We start from the raw sequence: 26620 nt of genomic DNA on the forward strand, positions 1-26620 counted from the left end.
CCATGAGACTGGGGCCGCGGCTGCCTCTTCTGGACCAGGGCCAGTCTTTGCTGGACATGAATGCCTCCGGGCTGGGCCACTCCCACAGGTGCCCACTCATAGCCCCTCCCAGAGGATACCAGGGCTCTCTAAATGACCATGGGGTGGGTTTGAGCGACTATTGCTTCTGAGGTCTTTCCAGACTGTGCAGCTGACCTGTTTTTCTGCTGGGAAGGCAGAGGTGCTGGCTCAGCCCCACGAAGGGGCAGCCAGTGCTCTAGCTTGTCTCCTGTCAGCAGGGCGGGCGGGCAACTGAGTATTCTAAGGGACCCACCCCGAGTGCCTCTGGGGTGGCTTGGCTGTGCTGACCTCCTGTTGGCGGGAGGACATGGGCTAGGGCATCTGAGCAGGCAACTGCTTACCGAACGCAAACTGCACCAGCCTGGAAAGCAGTGAGCTTTGGCCCAGTCCTAAGTCTCTCCAGTGCTGGGTGTCCAAGGGCCGCCCAAGGGGAGGAGCTGCAGGGGCCCTGGGGAAAGCTGGGAGCCCTGTTTCCCACCCCTGCCAGCCATTTCTTTTTCTTTTTTTTTTTTTTTGCCATTTCTTTTTATTTAGTTTGTGTTCAATGCATATCAGTTCCATAACATGAGAAGTCACTGTGAATCAAAGCACAGATATACAAACACGATACACAACCCACAATCGACGTCCAGCATTCACTGAGAAACAGAAGGCAGCGTCATTCTCACAGCAGCCTCAGGTGTATTGGATGTGAACCGTGTAGGTTGGGAAATACAGAAAAGAGGACTTTAGTTATCGAGACATGAGCATCAGTGTGTGACCATGCAAGCACGAGACTTAGGGCGTTTCTAATTTTACTAAGGTTTCTGTGCATCGAGGCAGCTGTGAAAAGATTTACTTTGCAGAATCAAGCCCTCTTTAGGCTTAGGACCAGGCTTTATCTAAAAATATTGACTGACCACAGATACTGTCCCAAATGTGGCTATTCTGATTCATAGAGCTTTTTCAAAACGTATGTACAGAAAATCGAATGCCCATTCGTCTCCAGTCTTCACCTCCCAGGTACCTGATTTAGTTTGGCTCCTTCATATATTTGCCTTTTCAATCTTAAGATTTGTCCATTTCACCTTCAAAACATTTTTTAAACTGTAAGAAGTATTCAACATACACAGGCAGAAAAGGCATTTTGCAGTGAGTTGAGGTCAGCGTGTTTCTCCTCTTCCCAGTTAGCTGAGCTAAGGAATCGGGGGCGCAGCTGCACAGAAATAGCTGATACTTTGGAAGGAAGCAACAGCTGTGCTTGGACTTGGGGTTCTTTCCCATCCCTCATTGTTCTGGCACGTGTCAGTGACCATATATAAACTCAAGAAAGCTCCAGGAAAGACTTCAGTTCCCCACGGGAATAGTGACTGCTTCTCAGTGTAAAACTCTAGGTGGAGTCTGGAGCTTATCAGCATTCAGTCAGTTCTGGGGGCTCTCCTAATGTGCATGTAAATAAAACAGAAGCTGTTGGCGGACCTGCTTACTGACCTCAGCCTCGGTGAGCTGAGTGAAAACAGTCTGCTCCAAATCCCACCCTTTATCTCTAGCTAAGGTCAAGTCTACTCGTTTCCAAGGTAGACTTTTATGTCCACCCTTCTCAAGCCACACTTAAGGAAACCATCTTGTGGCTAATGTTGTCTGTATTGCACTTCCTGTCGTCCATGAAGCTCCAACAGATTTCATTAACACCGGCATAATCCATTGAGGGTCTCACTGCCGAGTCAAACCCTGCACGTGCTCTTCAGACCCATCAAATTGGGGACCCTCCACATCTTCTGTGTCAATAAAATAAGGTGTGGAACCCAGATTAGATGAAGACCTATTTTTTCCCTGTACACTGGGCATCTAGATGCCGTCTGGATCGGGTTTGGAAGATGGGGAAGCATAGACGTTCCAGGGCCTGAGTCTTAACAGAAGGGACAGAAATGCAGAAGGGACAACGAGATCACCAAGAGGCTGGCTGTTGACTGCAGAGCACCACACTTTCCTTGGTGGCATTAGGTGGACTGTGGGATGGGCCAGGGTTACAGCAGGCATTGGATGGGAATAAACCTGCGCGGGTAGGAACAGCGCCAGAAACAGAAGCCCCATCCGAGCCTGGCTACGTCCTTGTGCTGCGTCTGCTCCATGGGCGTGCAGCACGTCTCACTGGATGCTGGTGAGAACCACAGGGTCCAGGGGGCGCAGGCAAGGTGGGCTGGGAGCCCTGCTTTGGTGGGCAGGGTGGGGACCGGCAGCCCAGGACCCCACCCTGGGGGCTCAAACCCAGGAGGGTGGGGCTGGGCAGCTTTTCTTTAGGCTGGGCCAGGGCCTGCCCCGCAGGGGAGGGCAGAGGTGCATGTGGGCTGGGGCGACTGCACGTGAGACCGGAACCAGCAGGTCCTTTTGGAAGCTGGCGAGAAAGAATAGGAGTGAGAGGGGTCTGCAGGCCGGTGAGGGGGAGAGGGCTGGCTGCTAATTCCCAGAGGACCTGCCATCCTAGGAGAGCTCGACTGAAGGGTGATGTGGGGAGGGGTGGGCACATGCGGCCTCTTGCCCATCCCATGAGGGGCTCCAAGTTTAAGCAGACGGGCCCTGCACAGGCACCATCCATGGGAGGCTCCAGGCAGGCTGGGCAGCTGGGAAGTCTGGCTGGGTCGTAGGAGGCCATGGGCTGCGTGGAAGGCCACAGCTCTGCTGTGCTGTGCAGCTAGCTCCCCAGAGGTCCGGCCAGGTGCGGGGTCCTCAGAAACTCTGCCTGCTGCCACGGCTCTGCACTCAGCCTGGTGGGGCCTACTCTGCTCCTACTGGCCTGGGCTCCCAGGGGCAGCTGTCCCCACTCCCTGGGCTCAAGGTCAGGCTGGAGGCCAAGCTGCCCACCTGCAAGTTTAACCTATGCAGTCTCTCCTCCGGGTCTCCAAGCTGGAGACCTCCCTCGGAGAAGAAAGCTGTGCTGTGGGGAGGGTGTGTTGGGGGAATCCCGTCAGCAAAATAGCTCATCCCAAGCAGAGGTGAAACCCACATTTGTTAATCACGTGTGACTTTGTCAGGTAGAAAGCATCATCATAATCCCTTTTATTAACTTAAGTGTTTAGGAAAGGTGTGTCTGTCCTCCCCAGTCAGCAGTCTAAGTTTTTAAGTGACAAACACAAGTGGACTGGACCTTTTGCAAGGTCCATCGGAAATGGGAAAGGGAAACTGGAGGGAGCCCCTCTGTCAAAGGGAGGGAGTGCAATTACCTAAAATCTTAGGACAGCAATCAACATTTTGTTTTTCAAATAAAAAAAATTACAGTTGACATACAATGTTATATTAGTTTCAGGTGTACACGTGATGGTTACATATATAACTTACAAGTGATCACTCTGGCAAGTCCAATACCCACCTGATACCAGACAGTTATTACCACACTTTGTTTTTGAAATTAAACCAAGTTAAGTGAAACTGATGTGGTTTCTTTGAAACTGACTTTTTAAATGCAGGGCTATAGTCTCAAAGATTTTCCTTTTTATATAAAATTACGCAAGCTTGCTCCATGCCAGCCTGCAGATAGAGCGAGAGGGGGGCCGGTGGCTGAGCTGTGGGTGGACAAGCTTCACATCTTTTACCCATTTCCGCTTCTTCATCCAGCCATGCACTGCCAGGGCCGCTGTGGGGGGAACGGTTGGCAGCTAGTCCATGAAAACCTTTGTGGATGAAAAAGGAGCCACATACTACACCTGACAAGCTCAGAGGAGGACTGCATTGCTGGGCCCTACAAACTCAGAGACTGGAAGTAACCACGTAAGATGGTCTGAACATGAAAGGCTAGGCCTGTAGCTTCCTTGACAAAGGTCAGTCTTTACTTTACGTGAGCCCATCCATTGTCTCTTTGCATCTAAGATAATACCTCCGAAAAGTCCGAGTAATCTCCTTTTCCAGATCCCTCAGGGCACAACCTCGCACCAGGAGACCACAGAACCTCCTCATTGTCCCGTTCCCCCACATACCATCTCTTGTGCTGCAAACGTTATTAATTATCCAACTAGTAATTTTCAAACACCTACCAACATAAAAGAAATGTGTATTTCTCCGTTTTACTTTTTATCCACTCCCAGAGGTTTCCCAGCTTTGCTTTCTCCCGCCCCCATAATCTACCACCAATGGATTCCATGTAACCCTCCTTACATTTCCGCCTTTGATTCTAAAGTATAAAACAATCAGCAAAACTGAGGTCCTCCAGAGCATCTCAGTCCCTTGAGGATTCGCTTCCCGGAAATTGTTGTCGGTTTGGTTCAGATAAACTCATAAAAATCCTCTACAAGTTTGGACGTTTCTTACATTGACATCTTGATGATGGCCACTGAGGGGCATCTGGCTGGAAAACTCATTTGGTTCTTTGTCTTCATTTTGGGGGGGGGGGGAAATCACCGTATTTATTTTCTTTGAATTTCCCCCCCCCTATTTTTATTCAGGCTTAAAACTGTTTTCCTGTAGTGGAGAAACTCTCCATATAATTCCAGGAACTGAACTGACTCCATAAGGAAACAACGAAGGGGCAACTTGGGAGTTGACCCCCAACCGAACTTGACTAACTTTGGGCACTGCGGGTCCTAGAGCAACGCCAGCCTCTGTCCCAGGAGAGTCCAGCCTGCCCTTTGTCCCTGAAGCAGGCACTGGGTCTTTGGAAATTCCCAAGAAGTGCTCACCCGTCGGTGACCAGAAGCCAGGAGCCCTCTGCCCTAAACTCTCCTGCAGCTCGGGCGCCCTCTGCGGGGCTGCTCCGCCTTTCCAAACTTCCGGGGTGGGAGATCTCTGCCCGCTCCTTGGCCAGCCACTTCTGGGTGATACAACGGATCATACAACCGCGGACCACTGCGGTTTGCCGGGGCGAGGAGAGGAGGGCCTGTTCTCCAGCGCCGCCCTTCATCCAATGACGGTAGCGGGAGACTGGCCTGCGACCAGTCTCCTACCCTTCTGTCATCTTATGGAGCGTAGACTGTGTACGCTGGCACTGAGCGCCACCGCATGCAGCCACACGCTCCAGGGCCCAGCTCGTCCGGAGCCAACCCGCGGGTGGCCGGTCCCGCTCAAGCTCCGTCCCCGCGGCTCCCGCCGGCGCTGCGCCAGGGCCAGGTGGCCACCCGGCGCAGGTCCGCGCGGAGGAGTTGGAGGGGCCCCCCACGCCCCGGGTCAACCGCGTCCCGCGGGCTCAACCTCTCTCATCCTCTCCCTCTGTCCGGACCGCGCATCAACAGCCCGCTGGGCTCCCGCGGCACCTGCCTCCCGGGGGACGCCAAGTCAGGAAATCCGCGGGCGCCCATAGCAACGGGACGAGCGGTGGCTACACCGAGCTGATCTATCCCAGGGCGCACAGGCTCCATCAAGTTTGTCCCTCACTCGCCCCCGTAACCAGGCGCTTCGCCCCGCCCCCCGGCGGCCCGTCCCTAGAACCAGCTCGGGCAATCGTGGCCCCGAAGCCGATGAAGTCTGGTCCTCGCTGCCAATCCAAGGGCCGCGCGCGGTACGAGGCCCTTACGCGCTTCCGTCACCCGGCAGGAAGGGGCGTGTGTGGCGCCTGCGCGCTGGCTCTGACGGCCGGCTTGCAGCGCGTGGAGGCTTCTTTGAGCCGCGCGGGTCAGCTCGGCTTCGGGTCCAGGTGGCTCCGGCGGCACTTGGCGCTCGCGGGCCATGTCGTGGCTTTTCGGCATCAGAGGCCCCAAAGGTGATGGCGCGGAGCCGCCGCTGTCCCTGCCGCCCGCACAGCCTGGGGCCGAGGGCGGTGGGGACCGCGGCGCGGGAGACCGGCCGGCGCCCAAGGACAAATGGAGCAACTTCGACCCGACGGGCCTGGAGCGCGCGGCCAAGGCGGCGCGCGAGCTGGAGCACTCGCGTGAGTGCGGCGGCGTGGGCGAGGGCGGGAAGGGCCCGGGCGGGGGCTCCTGCACCGAGAGCCAGTCCATCGAGCGCCCCGACAAGTCGGCACTTGGGGGCTGTTAGCCTCTTAGTCGTCTGAGCAATCGCGTGGCAAGTGGCCACTTGTCATGTGACAAAACTGGCCTCCAGGAGTGAATCTATCCAAACCACCTTTCGCTTGGGCAGGTTCGGGATCCCATCACTCTCGGTACCTTCCCAGATGCCGCACGTCCTTCAAGTGAGGAGACCCGTGCAGAGGGGACTTTCAGAGGTTACAGGTAGCAGGTTCTGGGGCTGGACCCAGCTCTTCAGTTACTGCCGAGTGCAGGAGCTTCTTCCCTCTCTTGCCGACGCCACGTGGACCGTCCAAGACTAGAAATTTGCCACTTAAGAAGGGAAGCATGCTTGAGGGTTATGGTTTTAAGGACAATGTTAGGAGGCTTGCGTTTATTTTTGGAAAGTATTAGCTTTCAGGTAGGTGAGGTCTGTAAAGCAGCAGGTCAGACAACCCTGATGACTTTCCTGACCCAGGGCCCACAAGGCGTCAGCAGCAACTGGATCTTCATTCACTAAGCCCACATCTTCCCTCCCAACTTCCGTGTCTCCTGTGGCTTTAACAGTTTGTCTTGAGATGTAGTCCGAGTGTTTAAGAGCCTGGAATGTAGAAAATGTTGAATAAACATTGATTGAAAGAATACAGTGGCTCTCAAACTTTTGTTTAAGCAGAGGTGCCCTGTTTTCAAAGGAGACCCTGTAGAGAAGGCTTGTAAGCGGCCTTCCCTGCCCCAGGGGCCACATGAACTTCCTGGGCAGAGGTCTCTGGGCCCAGGAGAGCCTCTTAGGCCTAGCAGGAACCCCCTCACCCCAGAGTGGGTGTATTAAGTTTTCTAGGGAATTTTAATCATCAGATTGGGTTGAGAAACAATGGCTGGGCTTCAGAGCACCTCAGATGGTGACAGACTGTTGACATGTGACCTGATTTCTTGTTAAAGGCTTAATTAATTGCGGGACACCTTTCTGCCCTAGCTCCTTCTAAGTTTCCCTGCTTTTAGAAGCTGAATCCTGAGTGTCGGCTGCCCCGACACTATGCAGTTATTTAGGCCTGTGTGAACAGCCTTGGGCCTGTCTGAGGGCCAGCTGCGGGGCCTCCCCTCCTTTTGTGTGCCCATTCCTCTGAATTGCTCTTGAGTTCCCTGCTCCAGTCTCTGCCTGGGTCCCCAGGGCCTGGGCCTCTGCTCTCCCATGGCCGAGCCCTCACTTCCCCACCAAGGAGCCTCCTGCACAGGCCTCAGGTGCCACCTCTTGGAGTTATGGTCCCCCATCAGTCTCCACAGCCGGTGACTGTCCCAGATGTGGACTCCATTGCTGTCCCTGCCGTGCTTCCTGGCCTCACTGCTGTCCGGTGGGAGGCGTTTTGCATTCGTCGGCCACCCCTTCCTGTTCCAGGCTGCCCTTCCCAGGGTGCCTCATGTCCCTCTGCCAAAAGCCGCCCTCGACCCCGTCCCTTGCAGACGCGCCAGTTCTCAGGCAGCAGTACCCACTGTGCTTGGCCTTGCAGCTCTTGCTGGTTCTCACTGCTCTCCCGCCGGAGCCACCTCCACTACTTCTCCCAGCAGGACCACCTGCTCTGTCCCTCGGGCCTGCCCACTGTCCCATTGTTCCCCAGGCCTCCTGCCCTGGGAGGCCAGAGCAGCACGTGTGGCCTTGAGCTGCTGGGTGCTGCAGCCCGCCTGCCTGCAGGCTCCACGAGAGCGGGCGCCTAACAGCACCTTGCTGGGGTGGCCCACATGTCTTCTGGTGCAGAATGATTCCGGGGTGACAATCATAGGCTGTGGTCAGTGGGGTACCCAGGGCCAGGCCCTGTACGGGGCGATTCACCTGTTTCCTCTCATTTCACTCCTCTGAGAGTCAGTGGGGCGGGGGACTCGAATTGTTCCGTTGTCAGGTGAGGCTAACCTGGCTTGCCGCAGGTAGCATGGTGAGCAAACTGGGCGGCTGGGTTCAGTCCCAGCGTGGTTGGCCTGTGACCCCCACGTTCTATCTGTTGCACTTTCTGCTCCTTGCAGCCAGGGTCAGTTGTTAAAGGGGCGTGGCTTCATGGGTTCCCACGTTCACCAGTGCAGCGGGCTGGGACCCTGGCTCCCTCGTGCCACCTCTGTCCACAGGGGTCCTCACGTAGTCTAAGTCTCCGGTCTGGCAGTGGGGTTCTGGGAGGTCCTCGCCCAGCTTTGTTCATGCCCAGTGCACGCCCCAGCGGACCATCCAACCAGGGCTTCCACCACATCCATCTAATGTGTGGGGTGTGCATACGGTGGCAGTTGAACTCCAAAGAAAAACAGAACTGTGAACATGTTATGCTCTTGCTACGTGTGTGCCGCAGGAGTGATGGGTACCAGGGTCTGCGGCTTCCTTTGAAGGCTTTAGTAAGAGATCATGGGGGTAGATGGAGGGATGTGGGGGAGCAAAGTAGGAAGGACAGCATCAGGGAGCTGGATTCAAAGGCTCCCCGTCTTCCTCCTGCAAGTCAGACTGACAGTGAGGTACAACTGACCTTTGAGCACCGCGGGCGTTTGCGTGCCCACTCCACACAGTTGCTAATCTGTGTGTAACGGAAGTCTGCTCTCCCCATGTGCTGATGGAAAACAGTCTCCATACCATGGCTGGTGGAGTCTGTGGATGCGAAACCCAAGGATACCAAGCACCAACTGTATATTTATTGAAAAGAATCCACGTACAAGTGGACCCACACAGTTCAGACCCAGCCTGTTCGAGGGTCGGCTGTACTGTTCACAGAATGACAGTCTTCATAGAACTGTTTGAGAGGCCTGATGCTTAGGCTTTTTGAGCTTGGAGGCTACGGGAAGTCAGTGTTTTTTCCAGACACTCACATATGGACAGATAGGAATTCCACCTAGGACAAAACACCTGTGGAAGGCGTGGTCTGAAGAGCCGTCACTCTGTGCACTTGGGCTATTTGGGGTTTAATTCTCGTTTACTTCTCACTCCTCTTCTTGCCTGCCTGTGCTTGATACCAGTCAATAACATGTCGGAGGCTTGAGAGAAATGTGTGCACCGTGAGAAACAGGACCCTAGCCACGGCTTGCCTTCTGTTCAATTGGGAAAAGACTGCCACGTTGACCTCAACGGGCAAGGGACAGCCTTTCCGATGGAGCCCTCGGAATGTGATGGTCCCCTGGGGGATGATGAGCCCTCGCATGGGGGCCTTTCTGTCGGGGATGAGCAGACATCGGTGATGAGAAGGGCACAGTGGCCTTTGGAGGGAGGTCTGAGCAGGAACGAGGGTGGGCACATGTGCTCGGAGGGTGGGGAGCTGTGATCTCCCTGGCAGCTCCTCGGCATGCGTGCACACTAACCGGGTATCTGGGTCCTAACGCCCGTGCTTTCCGCAGGACACGCCAAGGAGGCCCTGAGCCTGGCACAGATGCAGGAGCAGACGCTGCAGCTAGAGCAGCAGTCCAAGCTCAAGGTAAGTGCCGGGCCCGGGGACGGGGACGGCGATGGGAGGTGCCCGTGTGCACTGGGCGCCACCTGGCTTTGCCTTCTGGCTGGTGGTGAGGAGGGCAATGGGGTGGTGAGAGGCAGGCGCTGGGCCCAGGCGCCGAACACGCATGTCCACCCCCACAGCGCATGTGGGACACAGCAGAGGCTGCTGGGGCAGCAAGGCTCGAGCTGGACGTCCCGGTGGGCGGCCTCGGGGGCCTGGGGTTCAGCAGCTGTGTCCTGCAGGAATATGAGGCTGCCGTGGAGCAGCTGAAGAGCGAGCAGATCCGTGTGCAGGCTGAGGAGCGCAGGAAGACCCTGAGCGAGGAGACGCGGCAGCACCAGGCCGTAAGCCGCAGGGCCGTGTGGGCACGGGGGTGACCGGGATGGGGGTCCTGTGGTACCTCAGGGTCCCTAATGCAGGGACCCGTCGCGGCCCTGGGGTGGCCTTCCACACAAGTGAGGCCCACGGATCACTCCGTGCTGCGTGTGAGGGGAACCCGTGTGTCCGCGTGTGTGCTGGCTGACCCAGCAGGTGGGGTGGGCGGCTTGTCCAAGGCCCCAGCGCCCTGTGGAGTCTGGATCCGGCTGGTCTCGGGCCCATCTAGCAGCTTCCGCTGAGCTGTGTCCCACTGCTTTGTCCCTCCCCAGAGGGCCCAGTACCAGGACAAGCTGGCCCGGCAGCGTTACGAGGACCAGCTGAAGCAGCAGGTGAGCTCGCATGCCTGCACATGAGGGTCACTGTCTTGTCCTCCCTGAGAGCACGGGGCCTTCTGGGCAGGTGGGGGGCCAGACACCAGGGGTGTGGACCCATGGGCTGTCTGCCAGTGGTAAGAGCTGGGCCTCGGGGAGCCTTCCGTGGACGCCCGCACGTGCCCATGGGCACACACACCTGCAGGCTCTGCCATGCCTTGCTGTGTGGCCTCAGGCAGAGGCAGGCTGCGACGGCACTTAGGTTTCTCCCAGGTGGGACCTGCGTGGGACCTGGCTGTGACAGGTTCATCGGTGGGGGTTCAAATGTTTCACCTGCCGTGTGCTTGTAGCTTTTAAACTAAACAGTCAAATAAAGACCAGAGAATTTTATGGGCCGAGCTGTGCTGGGTGGGGCGCAGCTCCTGACCCCAGCCCTTGGTGGGTTGTATTCCCTGTGCACATGTCCCTGCTGTGGTCAGACCTGCCTGCCTCGAGCTGTGCAGCGTGCAGGCCCCGGCTTGCCTGTCACCAAGGGGGTCCCTGGGGTGGGGGACACATCCCACAGACAGATCAGCCGACCTCTCGGGTCAGTGTTGACTGTTTCCTAATTTTGAGAGCTCTCCCTTTCTCTTGGGTCTTCTGCTCAGCAACTTCTCAATGAGGAGAATTTACGGAAGCAGGAGGAGTCTGTGCAGAAGCAGGAGGCCATGAGGCGAGGTAGGGGTGTTGGGGCCGTGTCCTCAGAGTCAGCCCAGAGAGGCTGGCGGATCGAGTGGGTTGGGGGGACCTGCTGTGAGCTCTGCGATCCCTGGCTGAACCCATGATCCCTGCCTTCCCGGGGCAGCCACGGTGGAGCGGGAGATGGAGCTGCGGCACAAGAACGAGATGCTGCGGGCGGAGGCGGAGGCCCGGGCTCGCGCCAAGGCCGAGCGCGAGAATGCTGACATCATCCGCGAGCAGATCCGCCTGAAGGCCGCCGAGCACCGCCAGACCATCCTGGAGTCCATCCGGTGAGGCCACGGCCCCCTCGGGCCTCCGGCAGAGCCCTTGGTGGCGTGATGTCCTGCGGCCCCTTTGCACCGGGTGGCACGCTATGGGGAGGCCGCCTCCTGGCAGGTCCCTGAGGTGCTGACCTGCGGGGCTGGCCTGTCGGAGCTCTTGTACTTCCCTTCTGGTCATGTCACTGCTTTCCCTGCAGGACGGCTGGCACCCTGTTTGGTGAAGGATTCCGTGCCTTTGTGACAGACTGGGACAAAGTGACAGCCACGGTAAGCACCACTGCCGCGTCTTCCCGAGCAGTCTGTCCTGGGCAGAGTGTGTTTGCAGGCAGGGCGGCAGCTGCTTCTGCTTGGGCCCCTCGCCTGTGCACACTGGATGTGATGGATCCCTGGGGTCTGGCTGCTCAGAACAACTCAGTGTAGACCCGCAGCACCAGGAAAGGGCCTCGGGGACATGAGAGAGGAGCTAGAGCTTTGCTTTCTGTCACCCTTTGGAAAGTGCAAGTGGGAACTTGCCCGGCAGCTTCAGCAGTGGGACCCGGCTGAGACCAGGGGGTTGGGATGTGCCGGGGGCCCCTTACACCAAGCTTCAGTGGGGGCTGCCCCTGTCCAGCGGGAGGCGGAGGTCGGCCGACCGAGTTCTCAGGGCTCTGGGCCTGTGCTGTGGGGCAGAGGGGCATCGCTGGAAGGAGCTTCTGAAAAGCTCTCCAGCTGCTGCCTGCGTGTGGGCTCTGCCAGGTGCTGCCAAGATGAGGGGATGACGCCCTAACGGGCTCCGACAGTGACCGCTCTCTGAGAAGGAGCCGGGCATCCCAGCACATCTGCCTTCCTGGAGCCCCTTCCACAAGTGTCCGGCTCTGGACTCCGGGGACGTGAGGGGCGGGGGTGAGGCCAGGCCACGCCTCAAGGAAAGCAGGACCTGGACTGTTCGGGAGGACCAGGGCTCCGGTCGGGGGAGCTGACAGCTGGTCAGACTAGTGGTTCTTTAAATGGCCGCTGGATTCACCAGCTCGGGCCAGTGACATGGGAGAACACAGGCTCCTATCACACTCTGCTCCAACTGTTGTGAGTAAAGCGCCGGGGACCCCACCCTCAGAGTGCCTAGTCGGTAGCGGGGGCCCTGCTGAAAGTGGGTCCAGGTTCCTGGGGAGTCCAGCCTGCAGCTAGGCCAGCCCCTGTGAACTCGGCAGGCCCTCTGGTTTCTGAGTAGGGCTGCCTGGAGCTGGGTGTCAGCTCTACGCCCGGCCACCTCCTTCCGTTCCCTCCTGTTCCCTGCTTCACGCATTGAGCTGCCAGGGCTGCAGCCTCCTCTAAGTTGGCCCTGTTCTGCGCGCCCCCCGCCCCAGGGGCCCTTGCTCAGAGTGGGTTTCACGTGAGAAGGAGACCCAGCATCAGGGCCTGTTTGCAGGGCTGGAGGTTTGGCTCCGTGTCCTTGGTGCCCCTGCCTGGCCCACAGGAGGCGCTCAGGTCGTGCTGTGGGTGCCGCCTGGGACGCAGCCTCCTGGGGACTGTCCTGAGGAGGAGTCTGTAAGTGTTTACCTGTCAATGTTACAGTGCAGAGCTGTCACGTGATGAAATCAGAGCCAGTCGGCATGCTGACTAATTAGCGTTTTTTAAGGAGTTAATTGGTTTTGGTTAATCTTGTTTTCCTGGAATAAACTGACTTTCTTTAGTGGAGGTTGTGGCCCACGCTGTGTGCCGCCTGGCCACCCCTCAGAGACACTGCGTACAGCCCGAGGTGGCCTCAGCCCACAGTGTTGAGGCTGCAAGTTGAAAGCTGCAGAGGGAAACATTGACTCTTGGTTAGAACCTTGGGGTCTGTCATGTAGGGTCTCAGCTCCCATTCCCCGCATATGAACGAAGGATATGGCGAGGCCAAAAAGGAACACCAATGGAGCCGTGGATGGGGGGTTCATACCACTATATTGTCACTGGCGGCTGGTTGGAGACACAGGAAGCAGGAGCCATACGATCCACCACCTGCCATCCGCTTCTCGCCAACCCACCCCCCTTGCTAACTGCAATCCTCGTTGCTAGCGTAGCCACGGCAGTTATATTAGTGGCTAATGGCTCACTGGTTACAGCTGATGGCCAACCAGTTACAGCTGATAGCCATCTACTACCCGAGCCAGGATCTTTCCATGTGAGGCCAAGAGCCTGGAAACTGCTCTCTGGGATTCTGTCCCCACAGGGACTTGCTCACCAGCCTACGTCAGACCCTGCCAGCCATCGTGAGCCTCACAGAAAACAAAGGGAAGGGTTTAAAGAGGTTAAAAAACCTGCAAAAAACCCGAGGACACAGCCCTGGAGCTTTGCCAGACAAGCAGAGTTGGCTCCAAGTGCCAGCTTTTCACGGTCCACCAGTGGGCCCAACATTGGGAGCTTGTTCACACGAGAATCCAGACGTTTGCGCGTTGTCAGGTGGCTGAGTCTCTTACATTCATCTTTGGTGGCATGGGCTGGTGGTCAGTCCTGGCCGGCCTGCCGACAGCTCTCTGCTGGGTGACACGAGGGGTTCACTGGGGAAAGTGCCCTTGGCTGTCTTTCCTGGTGATAAGCTGTCTGTGACTTGAGTGTTTACCTTCTGAGCTGGATAGATTCGCAGAGGGGTGGTTGTGGAGGAAGCTGGACGACATGTGAAGGTCGCTGGAATCAGAGCCCCTCATGTTGCTGTGTCATCTAAACCTGGTTAATGTGGCCTAGGAGTCAGCCTTTCGCTGTGGGAATAGATTTTAGTTCTATAGTGTTGGTATAGGTTCTGGGAGCCTCTCACTGCATGCAGCGCCCGGTCAGGTGCCCGGTGACCGAGCTCCCACCCTGGTGTTGGGTTTGCCCCCCCTTTGGCCTGGGGGTCAGCTGGAACCTCCCTGGTCCTGCTAGTAGCTTTCCGAGAAAGGTGTTTGGGGTCAGCTTTTGGGTATCTTGTCTTCTGCAGTTGTGTGGGTGTGGGACTTGGGTTTGGAGACTGTCCTGTGTGACCCCTGCTGGATGAGGTGGTGAGGGCCTGGTGTGGGCAGCTGAATTACGCAGCGGGAGAGAGTGTCACTCGTCTTTCTGCCCTCCCTACTCCAGGTGGCCGGGCTGACACTGCTGGCTGTCGGGGTCTATTCTGCCAAGAACGCCACATCTGTCGCGGGGCGGTACATTGAGGCCAGGCTGGGGAAACCTTCCCTGGTGAGGGAGACCTCTCGTGTCACGGTGCTGGAGGCTCTGCGGCACCCCCTGCAGGTAACTGTGGGCCTGGCTGTGGCGAGGGACTGGTCCTCACTGGAGCTGTCCCGTCGGTCTTTCTGGCGTTATAGCCGGACTGTGAACATGTGTCATCTTTTCCTCCCTTTTTACCTAAACACTGTCCACTTCCTTCTGCATCTTAGCTTTGCTTTTGGCTTTTTCTTCCTTGATGCTGCCGCTAGGGTTGTTTGCGTCCGCACTGGGGGCCTCACGCCAGTCCACCCAGTCACCTCTAGGTCTGTTGAACTGACCATCCCCCTGGGTCAACTTTGGGGTATTTATAAACTACTGGGGCTCCCATGTGCCACTCTCCTGTAAGAGAAGTTGCTGGAAGTAATGGTGTAAGCTGCTGCCCAGGGGAGCCTCCCGCTCAGCATTGACCACATGCCGTGTGTTCCCACGGGCTGCAGCTGGATCTCTTATTGGTCGCTCGTGCATTGTGGGTGATTGAAAAAAGAAAGGTCGAAAAGAACCTGGACGTCACCCAGCCCAACAGCACAGATGGCCTCATCTGCCAGCCTTCTAAAGCGCGGCGAGTCACACGTGTCCTGGGGGGTGAGCTCCGTGACTCAGTGCTAGGTGGCTGCACCGTGGGCCGCGATAACCCCGACATCCGTTCCCCCACAGGTCAGCAGGCGGCTGCTCAGTAAGCCTCAGGACGCCCTGGAGGGTGTGGTCCTCAGTGTAAGTGGTGCTGCCCACGGTTGGGCTGGGGGTGTGGGCAGGCGCCCCCTTCTGAGCCCGGCCTGGGATGAGCTGCCTCTTGGGCTGGCTGTGCCTCTCAGGAGGGACAGACTCAGCAACAGAGCAGCGCCCACACTGAGCCACCGTTTTGTTCCCCCCGCAGCCCAGCCTGGAGGCACGTGTGCGGGACATCGCCATAGCGACGAGGAACACCAAGAAGAACCGCAGCCTGTACAGGAACATCCTGATGTACGGGCCACCTGGGACCGGCAAGACGCTGTTTGCCAAGGTGAGAGGCGGGCGGGGATGCCGCTGCCCAGTTCTTCCTGGCGGCGAGGGCCGTATGGGCCGGTATGGGCCGAGGGTGCCTCTTGCAGGCTTCAAAGGGAGGAGCCTATGCTGCCCTGCCCACCCCGCCCTCCCTTCGCCTTTCCCTGTTCTCGCTTTGCCCCGCCCACACTTCGCCCCGCCCCTCCCCTTGGCCCACGCCCCTGCCTCCTCCCCAGAAACTCGCGCTGCACTCAGGCATGGACTACGCCATCATGACCGGTGGGGACGTGGCCCCCATGGGGCGGGACGGTGTGACCGCAGTGCACAAGGTCTTCGACTGGGCCAACACCAGCCGGCACGGGTGAGCGGGCACCTCCCCAGACAGGACCCCGGTGCGCACTCCCAAGGCCTGGTTCCTCTCGGCCATCTGGCTCCTGCTGGGAAGAGGGTCGGTGACTTCGCCGCAGACTGTCCTAGTGTTCGTGCGTGAGGCCGGAGCCGCCTCTGCCTCTGGCAGCACCGGGGCGGGGTGGGGTCTGAGAAATTCACCCAGTGCGGTTTCCTTCCGCCGGTGCCTGCGCTGGTCACAGGAGCCACCCGGCTGCAGCGGGCGGGTGTTTAACTTAGTGCCACGTTCGGGTGTTCTGCGTGCTCTCGTCCTTTCTCCTGCCTGATGTTGGCACTTGGCATCCCCACCGAGGTTGAGGTCTGGGGTCCCAAAGACCTTGGAGGGCAGCATGTGGTTGGGGTTCCTGAACCCCTGAGTGCGTCCCAACCAGGCAGCCCTCCTCTTCACAGCCTCCTTCTCTTCGTGGATGAAGCGGACGCCTTCCTCAGGAAGCGAGCCACCGTGAGTATTCCAGAAGCCTTTGTCTGGCGGGTGGGCCTGGGCGGTGTGTCTGGTACATGGGCCATCAGGGCATCCAGGCGATGTGTGTGCTTTCTGGGAGGGCGGTGGCTGAAGACGGCCCAACCCTGCTCCTCATTTTGCGGCTTTTCTCTATTCTGTTTGAACTGCACAGGTTACACCTGTGACAGTTTTTAGAATATTCTTGAAGTTAAATTCTGGCCATCAGGTTTAGATCCCTAAAGATGCTGCTGAGCTCCTGGGCGGAGTGGAGGCCCTGCCGTCCCAGGCCTTCTTCACTGGGCTACGTAGAGCCCTGCTGCTTTGGCCGGCACCTCAGCCTGACACCAGAACCTTCTCTGTGCAGGAGAAGATAAGCGAGGACCTCAGGGCCACCCTGAACGCGTTCCTGCACCGGACAGGCCAGCACAGCAGCAAGTGAGGGCTGCCCACCGGCACCAAGCGCTTTCCTTCATCCGCCCTGCTGGTCAGCTGTGTGGCCGCCATGTCAGACATGTCACCCTCACCTGCTGTGGCTGCTGCAACCAGAGATTCCCCAGGGAGCTGTGTGGGGTCCTCAGCCTCCCACAGAGGGGAACCAAGCCACTGCCTGAGCTTGCATACCTGACCCGTGTGCCTGTGGTGGCTAGACAGTGTCCCCGCCCTGGGCAGTGCCGTGTCCTCCACCCATGTGATGGGGACGGCCAGCCCAGCATAGTAGGGTACTTGGGGGAGTCACTGAGAAGACAGGCCAGGGTCTCAGGCAGAGTTGGGCAGCAGTCCTGTCCACAGGTCACTGTCCCTGGCATCTCCAGCTGCCCTGGACATGGGCTGGCCCCTTCCCAGTCCCCAGTCCTGCTCTTCTGCATTGGCGAGGCCCCTCTAGTCCCCTGGCCACTGGTCACTGAGTGGGCACCCTGCCCTGCTGGTCAGCTGTGTGGCTGCCATGTCAGACATGTTGCCCTCACCTGCTGTGGCTGCTGCAACCAGAGATCCCCAGGGAGCTGTGTTTGTGTTCCTGCTGAGTTGGCATGTCCGCTCAGCTGAACCCCAGCCTCTGCAACCCCGGCTCCTAGTCTGGGAGGGACAGAGGTCTGTCTCAGACCCTGGGGTTCCTATCCCCCCTGGGCACACTGAAGTATATCCAGCCACCCCATCAGGCCGGGTCTGTGGTCAGAGAAGCGTGAAGTCGGACAAGAGCATAACTGCTGGACGGAGGGCGGGCAGCAGAGGGCGAAGCTGGGTCTTCCTGGTGTTTTCTGGGTTAAAAAACTGCCAAGTAGAATCTGCTAGGAAGCTCCCTTGTGTGGGTTTAAGAGGGCGCAGCCAGGGCAGCAGGCAGCGGGCATTGGGCGCCTGGCTCCGCAGCCCCTCAGCTCCCGTGGGCTCTGTTGCTGCAGGTTCATGCTGGTCCTGGCCAGCAACCAGCCCGAGCAGTTTGACTGGGCTATCAACGACCGCATAGACGAGATGGTCAGCTTCGAGCTGCCACGGCAGGAGGAGCGGGAGCGCCTGGTGAGAATGTATTTTGACAAGTATGTTCTTAAACCAGCCACAGAAGGAAAGCAGTAAGTGTTCTGGGCAGCCCACCGCCGCTCCCGCACTGTCACACTGGGGTCCTCCCAGTGCCACCTCCCCAGGTGTCTCAGCCCCGCCAGCTCCACTCCGGGTGCTGTTCCCTCGTCCTAACCTGTGGTGTCACGTGGGCTCAGGGTGGGGTCGTGTGGCTTCGTCACCAGAGGCCCTGCTTCCCGTCCTGCTGCCCCCTGTGCTGCCCACCTGCTCGGCCTCCATGCCCCGTCCAGCTCTGCCAGGTTTTGAGTTAACAGCTCATTGTCATGCACTACGAGCATCTCTGTCCTTAATCACTTGGGGCCCCTAAGGAAACAGAGCCCAGGCCACAGTCAGGCCTGGGTAGTTGGGGGCCATGAGGGCCAGTTGGGACCCTGCTGTGCTTCCCTGAGACCACTGTCCACTGCTGTGCCCTGCATCCTGGGAGCCTGCAGCCGTGCCACCACACAGCAAGGCCCCTGTTCTGCAAAGCCCACCAGGTGGCGTGGTGCTGTCCACGCTCTGTCTGGAGTGTTCCCGATGAGCAAAGTCTGGGCTATTTTAACCATGTCTGGGGGCCGAGTCTCAGCAGGGCTGACCTGAATCCTGCGGGCGGCCGCGAGAGCGCCTTCCATTCTGGATGTACTCTGCCTGCATCACTGTGCTGCGCTGCCTGCCTCGAGCTCCATTATCTGGGCTCCTTCCCCTCCGCCCCCAGTTGGCTCGAGCCCCCCCACCCCCCAGGGGCCTACCCTGGCCAGGCTGTAGCCCAGCCTGCCTGGGAAGGGACCTGCACATACGCGTCTCCAAGTCGCAGCGTTGGCTTTCCTCCCTTTGATTTCCCACTTGCTGATTCGGTAGCCATCCCTGATGGCTTTTAGCTGCCGTGCCGTTTGGGAAGGAGAGGGCCCTGGTTCCTGTCCCTGGGGTGGGCATTGAGGCCCTTCCGTTCTCGCACGTCCCGACCGGCGCTGCAACTGCCCCTACAATACACACACACTGCTGTCCTTTCCTCTCAGCCCTGCCTGGCCCCTACCTTGGGCTCCAGGAAGGAAGAAAGGGCGGCATGGGCAGAGGTGCCCGCTCTGGGGGTGGCACGGGCCCCGCCTGGGGTTTCCTGCACAGGCATCTCCCCGGGCAGACGTTCCAGCCCTCCCTCCGTGGGGGCGCTATGGGGCCCTCGCAGGGCTCTGTTCTTGCCCTGGACGTCACTTGGGAACTCCTCCTTGCTAGGCGCTTGAAGCTGGCCCAGTTTGATTACGGGAAGAAGTGTTCAGAGATCGCACACCTGACAGAGGGCATGTCGGGCCGGGAGATCTCCCAGCTTGCTGTGGCGTGGCAGGTGAGTTGGGGACATGTGCCCTGCGGGTGTGAACTGCACCAGTGCGAGACCCTCAGTCATTTGAAGGCGGCCATGCTGCCTCTGCCTTCCCCAGGGCACTTCTGTTGAAGGATTTTCTGTGCGCAGATGAGAGACGCACTGCTGGACTTTCCAGCTGCACCACCTGCGTCCGCCCCACGGTGGGGAGCATGGGGGTGGGCTGTCAGGGGCCACCTCCTTATTGTCCAAATCAGACAGGGTCCTCTGGAAAGGAGCCTTATGTCACGTGGGCTTCAAGGTCCTGTGGGCCTGTGCTCAGCGACTTTGTTCCAGCTGGGGCCCAGGGCACTTGCTGGGGGTACCAGGGGGACACAGCCTAGGTCGGATGTGTCCCATGAGCTGTCTGGGCTCATCAGAGGGTAGGTGGGATGAGGAACCAGGAAGTGACTCTGACCTGGTAGGTGTCAGGCATCCCCTCTCCAGGTGCAGGCCACTGGCGCAGAGCGTGTGCTGAGGGAAAGCCAGTGTGTTCTGGCCTTCCGGTTAGGTTCACTGGTCTCCAGGGCAGGCTCAACCATGCGAGTTGACTTCATCCCCTTGGAGTGGCTCAGGGCACTCAGGACAGAGGGGCTCTTATTGTTCCCCGACACCCAAGTTTTCTTCCCAGCAGCAGCTCCATGGGTGCCCAGGGCAGGGGAACGCACTGACCCATCCAGGCGGCATTTGCTCCTTGGTTGCTGGTAGGTGGAGAGTGCTGAGTGGCTCGTGTCTGCAGCCAGACCTCTGCTTCCCGCTGGCGTCGCTGTCCCCACAGCACCGGCACTCGTGTCTTTTCAAGCTGTGTGACAGCCCGGCCACCATGAGTTTAGAAATGCTTGAAATGAATGTGTTTTATTAACTAAGTCCACATCTACTTGGTGTCATCGCCCAGGTACACGGGCGATGTATTAGTCAGATGTATTAGTCAGAATGACCTGGGCTCTGCTGCTGGAACAAACAGACCCGATTGCAAGCCCACCTCCACGTGGGTCAGCTAGCAGCTCTGCTCCCACCACCAACAAAGGGGAGGACAGGGCCACCATAACCAAATGTTATAGCCCAGGGGCCTTAAAGAGACATTTACTTCGTGGTTCTGGAGGCTGGAAGTGCTGGGCCAGGGTGCCAGCACGGTGAGGTTCTGATGAGGGAGGGCTCTCCTCTGGCTTTTCGACGGCCACCTTCTCACGTCCCCATGGCAGACAGAGAGCTCTAGTGTTGCTTCTTGTCCTGTGGGATCAGGGCCGCACCCCCATGATCTCATCTCACACTAATACTTTCAATGCTGCCACACTGGGGGTCAGGGCTTTGACATGTGGACCTGGGGGGACACAGACACTCAGCCTTCTCTGGCTCTCAGTGTTTGCACCAAGACACACATACCTCCCTTCTCTTCACACCTCGTGGCCAAGCCAGGTGACAGGCCACGTGTGCCTGGTGGGTGGAGAGCTGGGAATTATGACTCCACACCAGCATGAGGCAGTGAGTGAACGCACATAGTATGAGGGGTGTTCTCCCTGGAGTCTGGCCCTCATACCAGGGTGTACCTGGGAGCTGTGCCGTCACCGGGGCCCAAGGCTGTTAGTCCTACCGCGCATAAGAGGACAGTGAGAGGCAGGGAGGAGGAACTAAGTGCTGTGTGAGGTCCAGCACCTCTGAGGAATGTGGTCCTCCCTGTGTCTGGCCAGGGGTGTATGGCACTGGGTTGTGGGGTTGCTCCCGCCCCGCCCTCCCTGCAGGCGTGTCCCCCAGGGGCACTTGTGCACTTCTCTGAAGCCCACCTTGGTGGCATGGCACGGACCCCACTGAAGCCTTGCCCCCAGCACTGTGGTCTTGTCAACAAAGTTCATGCCTCTTACCACCCTGAGTCACCTGGGGATTTACTGCTCACATCGTAACATTTCCAAGTGCACAACTCAGAGACATTCAGCACTCACCCTGTGCAGCCGTCACCACCACCATCTCCAGAACTTTCCATCTTCACAAGCTGAACCGCTGTTTCCGTTAGACACTCCCCAGCCCTCCCCCAGACCCCATCACCACGTCCCACCTTCTGTCTCTGGGGGTTGGACCCCTCCAGGGGCCTTGTATAAATGGAGTCAGGCGGTCCTATCTTTCTGTGACTGGCTTAGCACAGTGTCCTCAGGGTCCATCCTCGCTGTGGCCTGTGTCAGAATCTTCCTTCTTACGGCCAAATACTCTCCCACTGTGTGGATGGACACGGTTTGCTTGTCCGTGCATCCGTTCATCCATGGACGCCTGGGTGGCCCACCTCTCGGCAACTGAGTGACCCCGCTGAGGACATGGGTGTACACGGACCTGTTCCAGACCCTGTGTTGACAACTTTGGTGACACACAGAAGGGTGGCTGGGTCTCGTGGCCATTCTGTTTAAGTTTTGGGGATCTCCACACCGTTGTCCCCAGCGGTGGCACCGTTTTACCCTCCCGTCCGCCGTGCACGGGTCCCCACTTCCCTCGTCCTCGCCAACACGTTATTTTCTGCTTGGGTGACGGGTGTGAGCTGAATCGCATTTCTCTGATTAGTGATGGGCATCGTTTCGTGTGCTTATTAGTCATCTCTCTGTTTTGCCATTTCTTCTTGAATTATCAGTTCAAGTCCTTCACCCATTTTTGAATTGGGTTTTTTGTTGTTGAATTGTAGGCGTTCTTTATGTATTCTGGATGTTAACCCTTTCTCAGACATGTGATTTGCAAATATTTTCTCCCATTCTGTGGGTTGCCTTGTTTACTCTGTTGATAGTATTCTTTGATGCATAAAAGTTTTTTATTTCAATAAAATCCAGTTCATCCTTTTTTTTTTGTCACCTGTGCTTTAAGTATCACAGCCAAGAAATCATTGTTACATCCAATGTCTGCAAGCTTTTCTCTTATGATTTCTTCTGAGATTGTTATAGTTTGAGGTTATATGTTTAGGTCTTTAATGCATGTGAGTTAATTTTTGTATGTGGTGTTGGGGGTGGATCCCATTTCATTCTTTTGCGTGTGGATGTCCAATTGTCCCAGCACCATATGTTCAAAAGACTGCTTTCCCCATCGAATGGATTAGCACGCTTGTTGGAAATCATTGGACCGTAGACATGAGGGTTTATTTCGGTGCTCTCCGTTCTGTTCCACTGGTCTGTATGTCTGTCTTTCTGCCAGGACCACACTAATTTGATCACTGTAGCTTTGTAGTAAGTTTTTAAATCAGGAAGTGTGATGACTCCACCTTTGTTCTTATTTAAGATCGGTTTGGCTATTTGGGTCCCTTGAGATTCCACATAGATTTTTATGGTGGGTTTTTCTTTTTCTGCAAAACACATCATTGGATTTTGATACGGATTATGTTGAATCTTTAGACTCCTTTGTGTAGTGTTGATATTTTAATATTAAATTTTCCAGGGCATGAACAGAGATATCTTTCTATGCTTTGATGTCTTCATTTCTTTCAGCAAGATTTTGTAGTTTTCAGTGTCGTCTTTCACCTCCTTAGTTAATTCCTAAGTATTTTATTCTTTTCGATGTTACTGTAAATGGAATTGTTTTCTTAATTTCCTTTCCAGATTGATCATTGGCATTGTATAGAAACACAAATGGGATTTTTTTGTGTTGATTTTATATCCGGCAACTTTGCTGAATTTATTACTTTTTTTAAATATACATTTTTCCCCCCTTCTTCCTTCTCCCCGCCCCGACTCTGGTTCAAGCTGTTGTTTCTCAGTCTAGTCGTGTAGGACGCAGCTCTCTGATCCATGCTGCTGTTATGAGCCTTGCACTCTCCCCGGCTGAGGCAGTCGGTCGCCAGTTGTTGCTTGTCTGCTCACAGCGGCTCATGGCAGCTCTCGCCGGCTGCCAGCCGCTCACACTGGCCACTGGCCACTCATGGCAACACACGGTAGCCCGTGGCAGCACACACACAGCAGCTTGTGGCAGCTCACGCCAACCTTTGGCAGCTCGCGGCAGCCCAGCTCCAGGGAGAGCCATTGTTCACAATCTTAGCTGTAGAGGGCGCAGCTCACTGGTCCATGTGGGAATCGAACCAGCGACCTCAGCGTTAGCAGCACGACTCTCCAAACACCAGAGCCACTGGGCCAGCCCCAAATTTGTTACTTTTAACAGTTTTTTGGGGAATCTTTAGGTTTCCTACATGTAAGATCATATCACCTATAAAACAGATAATTTTATTCTTTTCCGATCTGGATTGCTTTTTTATTTCTTTTTCTTGCCTAATTGCTCTGGCTAGAATTTCCAGTGCTGTGTTGAACAGAAGTGGTGAGAGCGGGCACCTGTTCCTGCTCTTGTTCCTGATCTTAGAGGAAAAGCGTTCAGTCTTTCACCGTTGACATGTTTGTTGTGGGTCTTCCATGTGTAGCCTTAAACATGTTGAGGAAATACCCTCTATTCCTAGACTACTGAGCGTTTTCATCAAGAAAGGGTGTTGGATTTTGCCAAATGCTTTTTCAACATCAATTGACATGATAAAAAGGCTTTTGCCCTTCATTCTTCAGTGTGTGGTATATCTTGATGATTTTCCTATGTTAAACCCTGGGATAAACCCCACCTTGTCACAGAGTGTAACCCTTTCAGTGTGCTCTGCATTTGGTTTGCTGGCATTTGGTTGAAGATTTTTACATGTGTGTTCATCAGGAGTGTTGGTCTGTAGTTGACTTTCCTTGTGGTGTCTTTGTCTGGCTTTTGTGTCAGGGTTATGCTGACCTCCTAGAGAACAAATTAGGAAGTGTTTCCTCCTCAGTTGTCTGGGAGACTTGGACAAAGACTGGTACTAGTTTTTCCTTCAGCATTTGGTAGAATTAATTCCCCAGTAAAGCCATTAAGTGCAGGGCATGCCTTTTTTTTTTCTTTTCTTTAGTGAACTGTTTTAGTTTTGAATAATTCCAGGTTCACAGAAAAGTTGCAAGGATAGTGCAGAGGGTTTCCGTACACCTGTCACCCCCAGTGTGTGGTGACGGCATGAGGCACGTGTGCCACGTCACTGTCCAGTCCTCCTCGGACTTGATCTTCCTGGGCCCCTCAGATCACCTCCGGCTCCTCTGAGCTGTGACAGTCCCTCAGATGTCCCTGGCAGTTTTGAGGACTGCTGGTCAGGTGTTATATGTAGAATGCCCCTCATTGGGTTTGTCTGATATTCTCATGATTAGACTAGGATTGTGGGTTTGGGGGAGGAGACCCCAGAGGTGAGGTCTTCCGGTCACATGACGTCGGGAGCACCTGATGTCTACATGGCATCACAGAAGTTCACCTGTACGACCTGGCTAAGGTGGTGCCCACTGCCCCCCTCTGGTATGGTCACTGCTTTCCCCTTTCCCTTGTTTATGTGAAAGCACATCGCTGAATCCAGCCCTTTCTCAGTGGGGGTCCAGTCCCTTGGGGGGACATGTCCACTCATGCTCTGGGATTCTGGGAGGAGCAGCTGCACTCTATCTGCCCCTTCCTGCCAGGGTTGCCGCCGCCGTTTTCAGACCCTGACCCGTGTGGGCCCCTGGGCTGGACCGTCCCCTTTGGGGACTCCTACCCCCTCCTTCACTGCTTTTCAGGGCCCGTGCTATTTGCAGGAAGCTGCGTTGCCTTGGCCGGGCACTGAGCGAGGACAGGGCTGCCTGTGTGAGCAAAACGACTGGTCACCTCAGATGATAGGAACTTGCTCACGATGCCACATGTGCTGTGGCCGCTCAGATAGTGGAGACGTACAGCTGGGCTGGCTCAAACCACCTGCTCGGTGGGTACTGCATGCTGTCCTCACAGAACAGAGGGCTGAGTGACAAGCAGGTGGGGTACTGGGGCATCTGGGTGGGGTCACCCAGAGGTGTCCTGCCTGGCAGCCGAGGTGCTGTGGGCCACACTGGGGCCCACTTAACCAAACTTTGGTGCCTCATGTAGGCGTCCGGCCAAGTTCTGGGCTGGGAGTGCAGAGGTGCCCAGCTCTTAGCAGCTCACGGTTCTGGAAGGGCTGTTTGCAGACAGTGGGCATCGTGTGAGAGGCACGTCCCGGTGGACGATGGCTGCTCCGTGTTTGGGGGCAGTTTGGACTGGTGGGGCCACTCTGACCGCATCAGAATTGCTGGGGGCTCTTGGGGTGCTCTGCCTAGGGGCCCTGCCCTCCCCTCCGTGTCAGTGAATCTTCTCCGTGACCAAGGTGGCTGTGTCATCTGTGCCCTGCCCCTGAGGGCAGCTCTGCTGTCTGAGAAGCAGTGGCCCTCTGGGTGTGCGGTGGGGGCTGGGCTGCTTCCTGAGCACTAGCCTGCGGCTTTCTAATTTTATAAGGTCAGTGAAACTCAGTGAAGTGAGAAGGCAGCTGGTGGCAGCTCGGGGCTGCAGATGACCTGTGAGCATACGTGTGTGCACACTTGTGTGCACAGGGAGGCAAGGCATGTGCCAACGGCAGTAGGCGTGTGTGTTTTGCTGGGAGGCCAGGCCCCTCCTGAGGCCGCGCGCAGGCCCAGGGGGAGGGTGTTGGCCAGCCAACCCCACTTTGGACTCAGCATCTCCAGCTTTGCCCCCACCTGCCCTTGCCCCACAGGAGGCACTTGGATCCTGGAGGGCATCTCCCAGAGCCAGGCTGGGGTGGGGGGCGGAGCAGCTGTGAGGGTGGGCCGGCCAGGCTGTCTTGTCCCTGGGCCTGGCCTGCAGGGCGGGTGGTTCCTGGTGCCTGGTGGGCTCTGAAAGCCTGAGGGTGGGAGACCCCTGCCAGGTAGCCCCTCTGGGTGCCCTGTCTCAGTGCTGTCTTTCCCTGCTAGGCCATGGCCTATGCATCTGAGGATGGGGTCCTCACCGAGGCCATGATGGATGCCCGGGTCCAGGACGCCATCCAGCAGCACCAACAGAAGATGCAGTGGCTGAAGGCTGAGCGGGCCAGGCCAGACGGTGGCCGGCCCCCACTTCTGAGTGCACGGACTGAGTGAGCTGGGCCTTGATACATGGGGACCCTAGGCACATTGGCCTGCTGGTGTTGCCCAGAGGAAACAGCGAGGTGCCCACGTCTCCCAGTGGCCAGTACGGTGCTGGGCAGCTGCCCCCCCCCTGCCCCCGCAGCTTTTACTGCCCCTCCTCAGGGCCGGGGCAGCATTAAAGGCCTCTGCTTAGGACCAGCTGCACCTGTGGCGTTTTTGTGGCGGGAATCCAACCACTCCAGGCTGTGGTTTTGGCTGGGGAGGGTCAGGCTGGGGCTACCCCTAGAACTCTCCTAGGAGACGTGTCTCCAAGCCAGGCCCAGGGGCAGCGGCCAAGCTGGACCAGCCCCGATAGCTGGCTGCTGCAGCTCTGACCAGCACTGGTCAGGGGGTGACTGCCCAGGGCCACCTGGACCCAGAACCCAATGAGGGGTGAGCAGAGCAGGCCGCATGCAGCTGGTCAGAGCTGCCCACCGCCGCCCGAGGGAGAGGCTCCCTGCACACATCTGTGATTGCCCCCGGGTACCTGGAGGGGCTGCACTTGAGACTGGAGACCCCCGACCTGCTGGCCAGGGTCATCCGGTGCTGGGGGACTACAGCTCTCCCTCAGTTGGAGTTGGAATCGTTTTGTCCAGAATGTAATAAAAACTGACACCATACCTCG

At 57.1% G+C, this 26620-nt stretch overlaps 1 protein-coding gene across 1 annotated transcript; it reads left to right on the forward strand.

The window, feature by feature from the left end:
• The first annotated feature begins 5567 nt into the window (after positions 1 to 5567).
• Positions 5568 to 26619, forward strand: LOC117026869 (ATPase family AAA domain-containing protein 3). Its single transcript, XM_033114053.1, has 16 exons — positions 5568 to 5893; positions 9327 to 9403; positions 9664 to 9765; positions 10069 to 10128; positions 10758 to 10827; positions 10955 to 11120; positions 11309 to 11378; positions 14181 to 14336; positions 14967 to 15023; positions 15187 to 15312; positions 15530 to 15654; positions 16092 to 16143; positions 16508 to 16578; positions 17541 to 17708; positions 18925 to 19033; positions 25804 to 26619. Exons 1-16 carry the CDS (start codon positions 5692 to 5694, stop codon positions 25966 to 25968), a joined length of 1776 nt encoding a protein of 591 aa, XP_032969944.1. The 5' UTR covers positions 5568 to 5691; the 3' UTR covers positions 25969 to 26619.
• Position 26620: the final 1 nt, after the last annotated feature.

This window comes from Rhinolophus ferrumequinum, chromosome 9 (assembly GCF_004115265.2).
Source record: "Rhinolophus ferrumequinum isolate MPI-CBG mRhiFer1 chromosome 9, mRhiFer1_v1.p, whole genome shotgun sequence".
Taxonomy (NCBI): Eukaryota; Metazoa; Chordata; class Mammalia; order Chiroptera; family Rhinolophidae; genus Rhinolophus; species Rhinolophus ferrumequinum.